At 43.7% G+C, this 13,580-nt stretch overlaps 2 protein-coding genes across 7 annotated transcripts; one reads left to right on the top strand and one right to left on the bottom strand.

The window, feature by feature from the left end:
• Positions 1-2,134: 2,134 nt before the first annotated feature.
• LOC129173911 (protein adenylyltransferase SelO-1, mitochondrial-like) lies at positions 2,135-10,397 on the bottom strand. Of its 5 annotated transcripts, none has more exons than XM_054765245.1 (19): positions 9,764-10,397; positions 9,576-9,694; positions 9,370-9,498; positions 7,830-7,894; positions 7,704-7,760; positions 7,532-7,630; positions 6,529-6,596; positions 6,371-6,458; positions 6,233-6,302; positions 5,127-5,199; positions 4,975-5,058; positions 4,781-4,910; positions 4,675-4,719; positions 4,514-4,595; positions 3,029-3,121; positions 2,853-2,929; positions 2,725-2,768; positions 2,575-2,654; positions 2,135-2,444 (listed from the first exon to the last, which is right to left on the bottom strand). In XM_054765245.1, the coding sequence occupies exons 1-19, from the start codon at positions 9,993-9,995 to the stop codon at positions 2,394-2,396; spliced, it is 1,686 nt and encodes a 561-aa protein (XP_054621220.1). In that variant the 5' UTR covers positions 9,996-10,397; the 3' UTR covers positions 2,135-2,393. The 5 variants fall into 5 exon arrangements, with proteins under 5 accessions (XP_054621220.1, XP_054621221.1, XP_054621219.1 ...); XM_054765246.1 differs by having other exon boundaries at positions 2,135-2,441; XM_054765244.1 differs by having other exon boundaries at positions 2,135-2,496; positions 9,779-10,397.
• On the top strand, positions 10,377-13,541 carry pdss1 (prenyl (decaprenyl) diphosphate synthase, subunit 1). Of its 2 annotated transcripts, none has more exons than XM_054765266.1 (11): positions 10,377-10,566; positions 11,248-11,303; positions 11,438-11,522; positions 11,588-11,718; positions 11,795-11,936; positions 12,002-12,113; positions 12,271-12,380; positions 12,461-12,541; positions 12,620-12,733; positions 12,798-12,878; positions 12,988-13,541. In XM_054765266.1, the coding sequence occupies exons 1-11, from the start codon at positions 10,411-10,413 to the stop codon at positions 13,126-13,128; spliced, it is 1,209 nt and encodes a 402-aa protein (XP_054621241.1). In that variant the 5' UTR covers positions 10,377-10,410; the 3' UTR covers positions 13,129-13,541. The 2 variants fall into 2 exon arrangements, with proteins under 2 accessions (XP_054621241.1, XP_054621240.1); XM_054765265.1 differs by having other exon boundaries at positions 11,399-11,522.
• Positions 13,542-13,580: the final 39 nt, after the last annotated feature.

The raw sequence follows: 13,580 nt of genomic DNA, 5'->3' as shown, positions 1-13,580 counted from the left end.
GCTGGCTACTCCTACGCCTAACCACCCCACGCCCACGCCAACGCCCGCGCCCTCCCTCCCGCCTCCCCCCACCCCGAGCCTCCCCCCCACGCCTTCGCCCACGGTTCCCCCTTTTTTTCCTATACGCCTACTTCTCCTTTTATGTTGACTCCACCCAGCTGGACAGATCTCTGTGGCACTTCTTTAAACTTTCCCTGGATCATCCTGGAGGCGGGTCCTTTCGTCGTCTTCGTGTGTTACCATAAGTAACGTTGAGGGGGTGTCCCTACATATATTGTGCCACATCGATCGCCAACTGGGGAAGCAACTCCCTATCACATGTTAGGCGGCCCTGACCGGGATTTGAACCCCGGTCCCCTGCACCGTAACCCTCGGTGCTACCAACTGAGTTAGCCAGCGGGCGAAGGTTTGCGATATTGTATTGGCAGTGATGACGACAATACGTGCTGGACCTGGACAATGCAGGGCAAGCCATTTGTTTTTAGACAAAATGCACTCGGGTGTCTAATGCTACCATCTGACTCAGTCGGGTTTTGAACACTACTCACCTGTACCTCAGCCTGCGGCTCTACCAGTTGAGTTAGCCAGCTGGCAAGCCTTTCTGATATTGTATGGGAGGTGATGAGGACATTCCATGCTGGACCTGGAGAAATAGCAAGGAAGCCATTTCTCTTTTCTTCACAAAACAAGTTCATGTTGCTGGATGCCCAATGTTTCCATCTGCCCTGCCCAGGTTTTGAACCCTCAACCCCTGCATCACAGCCTGCAGTCCTACCAGTTGAGTTAGCCAGCTGATATTGTATGGGAGGTGATGAGGACATTTCGTGCTGGACCTGGAGAAATAGCAAGGAAGCCATTTCTCTTTTTACATTCTTTTTTCACATTCTGTGCCAGTTTAAAAATATGCATGAAGAATTCAGCGTGCACGGACCACCCTGACATGGTCACATTTAGGCCCTTCAATACTTGATATCATTTACATTCTTGTCAATGCAAATACTCAGTCAATATGTACATACTATGTACTGTACATACTGTATGTAATGTGTGTACTACACTCTTGACGCTAAATGTTTGGAGTTGGCCGAACCCTCGTCGATGGAAGCTAGTTACTAAGTTTGTTACTGGTACTAGGTGTGTTGGTGACAATGTATTGGATGATATTTCTCCAGGTCCAGCACGAATCACCATGGCTCTATCTTCATGTCTCAGTGGTGGAGTTCAGGTGGTCACGCTACTCGTGAACAGTTTAAGCAGTCTGGCTTCAAAACAACTGGTGATTGTTGGCTGTTTTGTCGAGAAACAAACACACCAAATGGCTTCCTGACTACTTCCTTGGTATTGCTCCATCTATCGCCGTCATCACCACCAATACAATACCATGTTACTTCACCAGCTCGCAGCACCACTGTGTGGTGGCGCAAGGGCACAAGTACATAATCATCACCCCCACAACAGAAGAAGGCAGATGGTTGCATTTGTTTTTTGTCTAAAAACAAATGGCAAATGTGTGAGGGGAGGTAGTGGTGGAGGTCCTTAATGGATATTTGGGAGATTTAGTGCTGTTTAAAAGTCCTTTCTGCTAACATGGGGGTTTTTACTTTTTGGAGACCTTCCCACATTGGTTCAGGTCTTGTGGAACAGACCTTTGGAATACATTGGTAAATTTGTACACTACGTATCCACAAAGGTTGAATGAGGCAATGGACTCTTTTTTGTTGAAGAAGTTTCACTTTTAATCCCAAAGGCTTCTTTAGCTGGAAATTTTAAATGTGGCAAATTTGTCTCTTGTGAGTGGGACCCCTGGTGGTGGTCACAAGAGAGGAGCTGTGGTTGGTGAGAACATTTGAGGACCATGAAAACCTGGTGGAGCCTCTCTTGGCGTGGACGAGGGACAGCGAGAACCAAATCCTCTTTCAAGAGCGGGAAGAGAAGTACGAGGTCTTCAAAAACCCCCAGGTGAGTCCAGTCCAGAGGTGATCTGGTTTGATTTATCTCTTGCGTAATCAAATATCTCCATCTTGGCTTTTTTTTTTTTGTCAATGATGGAACGTCTTTGGTGCCCTCCTTGAAGACACTAAAACACATCAAACAGTTTGCCATGTTTGTCACTCCATTTCTAACATTTCCACTCTTTTAGGTGATTCTGTGGATTTATTTTTAATTCAATAACAATTTAAGATTAATTTCGTACAACCTGTCCAACCTGAACCTTAACATAGAAAGCCAAAACTTTTGTTTTACTGCTGCAGACGTTCTACTTGTGGAAGAAGGACAAAAGGACGGTGAAAGACAAAGACAAGGCGATCTTGGTCCAGGTGATTCCGAAGTTCCGAACCTTCTGGGTCAGTGAAGAAGGCTCTTCTTGATCTCTCAAGAAGAGCAGCTGACCTTTAACCCCTGGGCCCACCTTGGAGGCCTTGCTGCATAGCCCGCCTCCTCTGCTGAGGTTTGAGTGATGAAAGGAGACGAGAGGATACGGTGCAGCAGCACCACCTAGCGGGTAAAATGAATAAAGCTAGAGCATTAAAAGCTTACGTCCATTGAAATGCTGGAGTGTGGACGAATCCTTACCTCGGAGAAATTATTCATCTCTGCTTCCCTGATGGCCGACTCCGCCATCCAGTTCCTCAGCACGTATCGTGGATTCACACCTGCAGGTACACAACACTGTGGTCCGCTTGTCTTTTTTTTAGGATTGCTTTATCATCATCATCATCATACCTTTCATCCTCCCTCGACGCTCCACATCTTTGTCATGTGACTGCCTGCGCAGTGCAAGGACACAAACACACCACGCTGACGTACACTACGCGGATCACGAGGTAGATGCTGTGCTTGTACATGCTTGCCTGCTGAGGCGCTGCAGGTACGTGCTCAGCCAGTCTGCAAAGTGTCCATGCGAAGACAAGTCCTCCAGAGCCCATGCCTGACAGCCCACACGCAGAAATAAAACATATGGATTTTGACAAACCCTCCTCCGTCCACGCTGTGGGACATCATTTCCAGTGCTGAAACAGCGGAGCACCTGTGTGAAGTTGTGCTTGTGGAGCTGCTGTGCTGAAGCCTCACTCAGTTGTCTGAAGGTCATCGTAAAGTCAGCCTGCGTGTCTTCCATCACCTGGACAACATTCACAGGCTACTTGGTTATCGAGGTGCAATGTACCAGACGGACGGATCACTTCATCGCAGTTCAAATATCGCTCCCTCACCGTATCGCGTTTTTTTTTTTTTTTTTTAAATAAATCAATATAAATGATTGGTGGTTGAATTCAGCCTCTTACAAGACGACATTGCGCAATACCAGCGTGAAACGGCCTTTTCAGTCCATTGATGAGGTCAAAGCCACTGCAACAAGGAACTGCTAACATGTGTCTACGTCTAGGGTGTCCAAACTTTTTCCACAAAGGGCCACATACTGAAAAATCAAAAGATGCGGGGGCCGCTTTTACATTTTTTTTTTTCAAACCAACCCAAACAAAATATTTAATATAATATTTACACATATAAAATATATTTATTCATTTTATCAGTGACAAAGCGTATTATTATTATTATTATTATTATTATTATTAAACAGTTTCTTCTTCCATTACCTTTTGGCTGATGTCTACCTTCTCCTTGTACATTTTTCCCTTCATACTAATATGACTTATTCTCAAAATATTTTGACTTTATTACCATTAAAAAATTCAACTTAATTCTTTGTTTGGTTTGTTTCTGATATGATATTTTTTCCTACAATATTTTAACTTGATGCTATATTTTTCTGTTAATATTGTGACTTTACTCCCTTCATATTTTGTCTTTATTCTTGGAAAATGACTGCTTTATTCACCCCATTTTTGCTGTTGTTTTTAAAACGTTATTGTTTAATCGTATTTTTAGAATGTGTCGCGGGCCATCAATGGCCCCCAGGGCCGCACTTTGGACACCCCTACGTCTATGTTATCTTATTTGCTCTGTTCATATCCACTACAAATATAAAGGTGATAATATGGGTCTTATTCCATGTCTAGGGGGCTCTAATAAGTAGTTCCACACCATATTTAGAAGATCGTAAACAGGTTTTCTACGCCATAACTACAAGAATATTCCGTTGAGTAAAACCAAATCCTACTTTGTGGAAATTGACTTCACGTAGCTGGGATGACGGTATTGGTGTAGGAGCTAAGTACAAACATTTGACAGTCATTGTCTTAACTGATTCAGCTCTTGTCTTGGAATGTGGGCCTGGTACAGTGCTTCTCAAATGGGGGGCTGGGGACGCGCGAGGCAGGGAGGACTTCCAATACTAGTGCAGACCTGCCAACATGTATGGATTTGTTGTACTCAGCATGCAGTCTGACTCTTGAATACGCTTGTTTGTTTCGCTGCTTTCGGTTTTGAATTCAGTCTGTGCAATCTCAATAGTATTTCAAATGGAGGGAGTGCGAAAAAAACATTTCTGGCCCCCAGTGGGGGCATGACACAAAATAACAGAACCACTGGCCTAGCAGGTGTAAGAACTCACCTGAAGCAGGAGAGCGATGATGTAATCATCTTCCACGTCGTCACCAAGAAGTCCCAGTTTGGCTTTGAATAGATGATGAATCCTACCCACATGCCAGAAACAAACATTCTTACATAGATGTACATACATAGATAGAAATATACGTCAACAGATTGCCGTACCTTGTCTTGTAGATGTCCACATATCCCTTTAAAACCGTTTCCGCCCTAAAAAAAACAAAACAGAAGAAGTTGCTGTGTATGTCATGCGGTGTCTTGTCTTCCTTACGCTAGCTGTTGTCCTGCAGTGAGAAGCGGCCTGAGGGCGTCCAGCAGCTTGTCTAGGTTGAAGAGGCCCACGCTGGCCTGCGCCCCCACACTGTACCGGCCCTCGTCGTCGGACGTGTTGGGGACAAAACCTGAAACAGTTGGACAGCGGTGAAACCACGCTCTCTGTGGTGTTGGGAAGGAAGACGTACGCACCGGGGTTGTATGACTCCATGAAGCCGAAGGGGCCGTAGTCGATGGTGATGGACAGAAGGCTGAAGTTGTCTGTGTTGCACACGCCTGCGGAGACGAGGATGTCAGTCTTTGTGCGTGAGACATGTCGACATGGAGTCACGTGAGCTTCTCACCGTGCGCAAAGCCTACGGAGGCCCACTGAGCCATCAGATGTGCCGTGTCGTTCACCACGCGGGAATAAAACACCTACAAACACAACAATTCACCTCACGTTGGACAAGAAAAAAGACAACACAGGCCACTTCATTAGGTACACAGTCCAATGCCTTCACGAAGATGATAAAGCTTATTTTTAACTGGTTCATTCAAAAATGTGTTAAGTATTTTGACCAGAAATAAGGGAACCAAAGTAATACAAACATACAGTATTTTTGTTATTTTTACAAAAGCTGAATTTGTTATACAGCACATTAAGAAGAACAGTTGTCCCCCGTTTATCTCTTAATTGGTTCCAGACCCCCCCAAAATAGGTTTAACATGAGTAGATGCCCCCTAGACATGAGATAACACCCCTATAGTCATCTTTACATTTGCATTAAATCAGACAAAATAAGACATTAGACACAAATAAGATAAGACTCATGTTAGCAGTTCCTTGTTGTTTTTTTCTGGACAGCGTACTTCCTGTGGTCTCATCATTGTATTGCAAATGTGGCTTTAAGTGGCTTCCCACTCATATAGTAGACGTAAATAAAACTCCTGCTCATGTGTGTCTCAGTAAATGTGCTCCCTAGAGGATCTTAGGGGCGGGCGGGCAGACGGGTGGAGCACAGGAAGTGATGTCAGAGGTTCGGAGCTGGGTTGTGGCCTGTGTTGTTATGATTATTATGTCATTATTGCGCCTGCTGTGAGATCATTTAAACCTGCAACAAATGCCTGTCCTTGATCACATCTCGTCTCACCAAACGACTACTGACACCTACTGGACAATGTAGAATACTACATTCACAATTACAATGCTTCTTCTGCCTTATAATTGTATTTTAGTTCATTTAGCCATTGTTATGCTTGAAAATGCTTAATTTAGGCGAAGAATACGTACAATTAGTTTAAATATGCAGTTTTTGTTACTAATAATAGGCTGTATTCAACCACGAAGCAGTGATCATTCATTAATTCATTTTAAAAACCATGATAGAGTGGGGGCGCGAGGTTTGAACCGTGATGCAGTGAGGGGCGACTGCGTGTGCAAATGTACCCAACATAATATTTGACTTGCCAAATATTTATCAGAGTCCTTTGACTGGATGGAAGGGAAATGCTCTTCGATGACAAAGTTGAGCAGCTTTCTGAAAATCACAAAACCAGAAAGTCAGTCAAAAAAAAAAATGAAAGAGCATCGTGAGGTCCGGCTCACCTGAGAAGATCCAGCTCTCCGCTACGAGACAAAATCTCCAACGAGCCAATCCGGAACCAGGATTTGGCTATGCGGAGCACGACAGCTCCTGATGAGGGACACCACGTGTGATCAACTACCACACAATACAGTCATCACAATTAACGACCTAAAGTCACCTCTTTCTGTTTTCACGTTGCCGTCGTAGAACTGATCCCTCAACACTGGCTCGTCACTGACGACTAAACTGAAAGAAAACAGCATAACAAAAATACTAAATCAACAACCCCTCCCTTGTTGGTTGTTTTGTGTTGTCTGGCAACTCATCAAACTTGTTGGCATTGCTCCGCCCACACGAAAATGCAATTTTTTACAATTTAGTTGCACCAATCTGTCTCGTATGCGCGGATCAAATCTCTAGAACAAGTCGATTCCTCTGGAGCTTGTTGCTCGGATTAACCGAATAATCGGTTACATCCTAGACCAGGGGTCGGCAACCCGCCGCTCCGGAGCCACATGTGGCTCTTCAGCCTCTTTGATGCGGCTCCCTTTGCTGAGCGCGGGTTCTTTTTTTTTTTTCCCCCCCCCCAACACCAAAGCAAGGGAAATGTGCATTTTCGAAAAGAATGCGAAATATCCGACTCACCGCAAGTCCGTGAACGCATCTATAATGCTTTCTGACTGCTGATTGGATGAGCAAGGGAGGGGGACGTGGGCGAGTGTATGCAGTGAGTCTCACTGCGCGGGAGAGAGAAAAGGTGAGGGAGTTTTGAGTTGAGTCTGAAGTAAGTTACGGCGCAGTAAATAAAACTATTTAACAAGCGCATAGAAATATGTTTTATAATGAGAAGCGCACTGGAGCTACGTGCTCGGAGACCGCGACCCGCTAATCATCAAGGTGATAGTGTGCTGCTGCAGCTGGCTCAGAACAACATGTGCTTTCGCTTTCACGTCCCCAAATACCAGAAAAATCTCCCAGCGACGTCAGGAGAAGTCGCGAGTCGCTTTTGAGAAAATAAGTCACCAAGAGGGTTTGGAAAGTTGCCAGATTTAGCGAGAAAATCGACACTGTTTTAGATATGCCATAGCAAACTCTGTGTTGCCAAGTACTGTAAAACCAGGTGGGATTGATGTGACGTAGCACTAGCATAGTGTGCAACATTAGCTTGCTCTCTCTCTCACCTGGCGGCTCTGCTGGTGGGCACACCGAGGAAATGCATGGCCTCGCTGCCAAGGAACTCTCTGAGCGAAGAGCGAACCACAGCCCGGCCGTCTCCTGACCTGCCGTGGGATGACGACGGACATTCATAAAGAGACGGGCAAGGCCTTTTCCAGGTTTTCCCACTTGGGCTACCTTGAATAGGGCGTCTTTCCGGAACCTTTCAGCTGCAGTTCCCACGTGTCCCCTTTCCTAGTATACCGACATTTCACCTGGAATACTTTATTACACATGGAAAATACAGCAAAGATATTCTCTTACCTGTTGGTGTACTGGCCAAGGAGATGTGCTCGGCCATCGCCCAGCTGACCTGCCCAGTAGCCAAACTATCACGGAGGAAAACAAACAATGATGATGACAAGAACTAGAAAATGCAACAAAACAACCTTTGCAATGAAACCACAGAAGTGCAGCAGTTCTACAAGGAGTTATTCAACTGTGATGATGACCAGAGAACCAGACATGGAATAAATACTGTTGAAATGTTCCTTAAATGGTTGCCTGGACAGTTGATAAAGGTTTCATGATGGAACCTGGAACTGATTATTCCATTGTTTGCTGTGGAGAAAACATATTCTAAATACAAGTTGACTTTTGACTCTTCCTATGTTGGTTAATACATCACAGCATATCATAGCACATCACCAAATACCATGAAATATGCCCCCTAGTGGCCATGAGCATCGTAGCGCTGCAATTTGTCAGTGCAAGCATTATTCAGTCAGTCAGTGCCATGAGTGATTTTAGCTTTGACCTTCTAGCAGAAACTAATATTTTTTTCAGGTTTGAGCCGAAAAAAGTAAGTTTCAGTCTAGAAGAGGATTAGTGGCTGGCGATACCCTCATGTTTTTTTTACAGCTACGATGCCAGGTGTATGTTCACCCGCAGCCGTTTTTTATTGGCACATTCTAAAAATACAATTTTACATGGGAACTTAAAAAAAAAGCAGCAAAAATTGAAAACTCAGCAGTTTTACAAGAATAAAGTAAAAACATTAAGAGAAAAAAATGTATACTCTCACAAGAAAGTCGTAATTTTACAAGAATAACGTAGTATTATGAGGAAAAATAACAGCATTTTAGCAGCATAACATTGAAATATTAAAGAAAGGACTTTTTTTAAGTCACAATATTGTCAGAAACAAAACTACAAATAAAGCTGTAATTTTTGGAAAATTAGGTTGCACAAAAAATGATTCTGTTACGAGAAGTCAAAATACTATGACCAAAAACGTTTACATGAAGAAAGTTGAAATCGTTGGAAAATAAAACAGCAGAAATGGAAAAACTGCTGTAATTTCATCATAAAATAATAATTTAAAAAAAAATTAACAGAAAAATAGTATTCTAATGAGAAAAAAGTCAATTTTAAGAAAAACAGGAAAAATGTCATTTTAGTAGCATAAAATTGGAATATCAAAGATTTTTTTTTTGGAGTGAAAATATGAGAAACAAAACAAAAAGTTGTTATTTTTGGAACTTAGGTTGAGGAAAAAGTTATATGAGAATAAAGTCAAATATTATGGGAAAGAAGTCATAGAAGATTAAAGTTGAAATTTGAAATATTTGGGGAAAAAAAAACTATTTTTGGGGGGGACGGGGGGGCAAAGACAGAAGTTCATACTACTAATATGCTTTTTCACCTATATCACAAGGCTGAGATGTAGATTTTTCTTGAAATATCTATAACTTTGTTCCCTAATTTGCATATTTACATGTGTTGGTCTCAATTTTTCAGAGGGTAGGGGAGGCCTCTAATGGCATTAGACTTTGACTTATACAGCCTTGATACTGGACTGTACCTGATGGCCTCCATATCTGTGTGCCAGAGGCTGAGAGCCTGGTAGACATCTTCCTCCACTGGTATACAGTAAGAACTCCTCTGACTGGGTCACGGACATGTCCAAATCCAACAGCCCTTCTAGAACATCCTGCAGATGAATCATTGCATGCAACATACATATTTCAGCACTACTAAGAATGCAGTTCTGTGTTATGGCTGTGTTACCTTTGAAACGGCAGCCAATCTTAATCGGCCTTTCAGGGGTGTCGGACTGGACTCGGAGAAGATGCAGTTCTTTACAGTGCGGACTGCATTCCCCTGGACTTCATCAATTGGAAAAGCCCCTGCAGAAAGAAGGTATCAGACGAACCACCAAAATGGCCATCTAACTAAAGGCCATGTCGTTTTCCTACCCCTGAGTTTCTCACTAGAGACTCTGAAGTGGTTCAGGTTCTGTATGAGGCTCAAAACACTTGCATTCCACCTAGAATTGAGGATTTGTGCACGGGGCTGCAGGGCTGACGGAGAGATGTCCTGACTTTGACACTCAGAATCAGCTTTTTGGCAAAAGTCTAGCATGTGGACTATGGTCATGTTTGTTGCTGCCACCACAGTGAAAAATAGTACTTTAGGAACGCTCCACATGTCAACTGCACGTCTGCATCAATTACATTAAATAATTATTGTAGTCATAAGAAGTTACTCATAACAAGTTATTGTGTCTAAGGTTTGAACAATTTAGGATGTTACGCCTTACGGTGGACAAAACGTGGGGGTTTGTTAAAGTTAGCAGTTAGCAAACCTACTAGCGTCGCTAACACCGTAGTCTAAAAGCAAGCAAAAACAATACGGTGATTCGGGGAAAAATAGGGCACATAGGAACGAAACAGCTTATAAACCACGACTTTGGCTCGAGTTTATACAGAAACAAGTTCGTTTTGTTTTTTGTTTTTTTACAGCAGGCGAGCCACGGATAGCTGACAGCGAGCAGTTCCAAAACAGTCTACGTCACTCGCCTACTTCCTGTTCCGGTCCCACTGCTGCACGCGCACGGGCAAAAATGGCGGCCCCTCTGTGGCGGCGATGCCAAAGATGGACTGTTGGCAATACCGGGACGAGTTTACTAGAAGCCCAGTTGCACTTTAGAGTCAGGCCGGGATCTGTTTCTGCTGTGACAAGCGGGCGGGCGAGTTGGAGCTCCTGGCCTGGGGACGAGGTAAGTGTGTTGGGGTGGGAGTCGCTGCAGGAAGGTCATTTGGTTATTTAAAAGGGGAAGGGAGTTGTCAGTCGGCCCTTCTTTGGGGTCGGAATACTGCTCAAGACGGAATACTTTTCATACTTCCGGTCTTGTAAGTGCACGAGTGTCCTGTATACTAACTTCATGTCACAGGGGTCAATAACCTGTGGGTGACGCGACTGCACGTCCTTATATGCATAACCGGAAATACACCTGACTACTACGTGTTCGTTCGTTCATTCATTCATTCTTATATTGGCATTGCAATAGACTGAAGCTATTAAAAAATGTAAATAGCATAACATACTAACATTAGCGCTAGTATTTTGTCACTTTAAAAAAAAGCCCACATGTATCTTCAATTTGTAATTGAAATATAGACAAGGAACATTAGTATTTACTGTAAAATGTATTTTTTCTACATTAGAAAAATAATTACTGTAAGGAAAAGTGAGTGACTTTATCACTCGATACATTTTTTGGGTGGGTTTCTAAAAAAAAAATGTGGATTGAAAAAAAAATAGTATTTACTGTCATTTTGTTATCCGTTTATGTAGAGTTATTTTCATTATTTGTTGGACATGGGTTTCCTTATGAGCATCAAAAGAAAGAAATTGCTACAAAAATACATCAAAACAGTCTCATGACTTTGTGTTGCAGCCATCATTACGACCAAAGCAGAGGGTCGTACAGAGGAGTACGTTATCCGGTACCAGGTGAGATATAAATATATATATTTTTTAAACATTATATTAGAGTGCTGTTATTTAATGAAAATAATAATAATGTGTGTCGGTGTGTGTTTATCCAGACATAAACCCCGGCTGTTGTATCCATCATGTTCCTGTAGGAATATTCACAGTGACGCCAAACTGAAAGACCCCTTCACGCTAGCCCAGAAAGATTTAGCAAGTTTATATGATGACATCAAAAAGGTGAGTAATAAATACACTTTCAACAACATTAGAACTTACTTGTGTGTAAATTGCTGTCCTTACAGGAGCTGTTTGTGTCCAAAGAGGAGCTCAAGTCTTTATGCGACTACTACTTTGATGGCAAGGGCAAAGCCATCCGACCTATGATTGTGGTCCTCATGGCACGCGCCCTCAACATCCATAGCAACAGAGCAGGGTAAACACACACACACACACACAGTCGTGAGTAACCATGATGAAGTCGTATTTGATCACCTTGTGGTCATCTCCAGAGACTTGATCCCAGGCCAGCGCGCCGTTGCCATGATCTCCGAAATGATCCACACGGCCAGCCTGGTGCACGATGACGTCATCGACGGGTCGAACAAGCGGAGGGGGAAGAGGACCATCAATGACGTGTGGGGGGAAAGAAAGGTCGGCGAGAATGAAACACTAACTCTTGTTAGTGTCTGTGGTTGATTGTGTTCTGTGTCCTGTAGGCCATCTTAGCAGGAGACTTCATCCTGTCGGCTGCGTCCATGGCTCTGGCTCGCATTGGAAACATCACCGTGGTCAAAGTGTTGTCACAGGTCATCGAAGACCTAGTCAGAGGTAATTGAGCTGACGTAAAATCATAGTGTTACACTCTGTGCACAAAACAGATCAGATATGCTTAAACCCAATAAGCATTGAACTTTTTACAGCTTGCAGTATGCATAAAAATGGTGAACATACTCACTAGCCTAATAATTCCAGTGCTGCCCCACAGGCGAATTCATGCAGCTGGGCTCCAAGGAGAACGAGAACGAGCGCTTCAAACACTACCTGGAGAAAACCTTCAAGAAGACGGCCAGCCTGATCGCCAACAGTTGCAAAGCAGTATGTACGTTCTGTCTGTGCAATTTCTACACTCCATCTCTGTGTCCTGTTTTTTTTTCAATCTTTTCCTTGCCCCCAAGGTGTCCATCTTGGTCAATTCGGACCCGGACATCCATGAAATAGCGTACCAGTACGGGAGGAATGTTGGCATCGCGTTTCAGGTGAGCAATGTGGACACGAGGCCCAGAGGAAGTACAGAGATGTCCAAAATGAGCTTCTTGGTTGTTTCTCCTGTCCAGCTGGTGGACGATGTGTTGGACTTCACCACAGGCGCCAGTCAGCTTGGGAAGCCCTCGGCGGCGGACCTCAAGTTGGGCTTAGCCACAGGACCGGTTCTTTTTGCTTGTCAGCAGGTAATGCCTCATAGGAGGTGACCTCCATTTAAAGAAAAATGTCATCAATACATGTCTCCTTCAGTTTCCTGAGCTACATGCAATGATAATGAGACGCTTCAGCTCCAAAGGAGACGTCGACCGAGCCTGGCAGTACGTCATTCAGGTAGGAGCCTGAATACATTGTAAACATAACATGGAAAGATCCCTTACATGTAAAATGCAAGCAAACAAGCTTAAAATGACACCTTTTTTGCGAAATTGTTCCTGCCCAGAGTGACGGCGTACAGCAGACAAACTTCCTGGCACGCCGTTACTGCCAAGAAGCCATCAGACACATCAGTATGCTGCGACCCTCGGCGGAGCGAGACGCCCTCATCAGGCTCACTGAGATGGTGCTCACCAGAGACAAATGACCCCTCACGTTCAGGCAGCTAACGCCCTGCACCCTCCTCCTCCATGCCTGGCTATAGCGAGGCCAAAATGAGTGTGAAGATGTCACTCAATCACGTCCTTTGACTCTTTCTACCTCTAAGGGTACACCAGAGTGAGTCGCATCTAAGGAGTATAATACAAGCCAGGTGTACCAAATATGTGTAAATAAGTGCGTCTATGGTTATTTAAATAGTCAATGATGGCAAAGCACTGAGCTATGATGCTGTGTACTGTACTGTAAACCAAATGTGTGTAATTCCCAAACCAGACTGAAGCTTGCCGTGCACTTGAAAGGATCATTATGAGATGACTTGTTTCGCCAAGTGTCCTGTAACAATCACAGCCTTAATATCTGCAAGTACTGCTCAATAAAACACACTTTTAAAATGTCAAACCTATTGTATGTTCAGTTGAAGTCCCCAAGCAATCACCA

The sequence above is a fragment of the Dunckerocampus dactyliophorus genome, chromosome 21 (assembly GCF_027744805.1).
Source record: "Dunckerocampus dactyliophorus isolate RoL2022-P2 chromosome 21, RoL_Ddac_1.1, whole genome shotgun sequence".
NCBI classification, from domain to species: domain Eukaryota; kingdom Metazoa; phylum Chordata; class Actinopteri; order Syngnathiformes; family Syngnathidae; genus Dunckerocampus; species Dunckerocampus dactyliophorus.
This window is presented reverse-complemented; position numbering and strand designations above follow the sequence as displayed.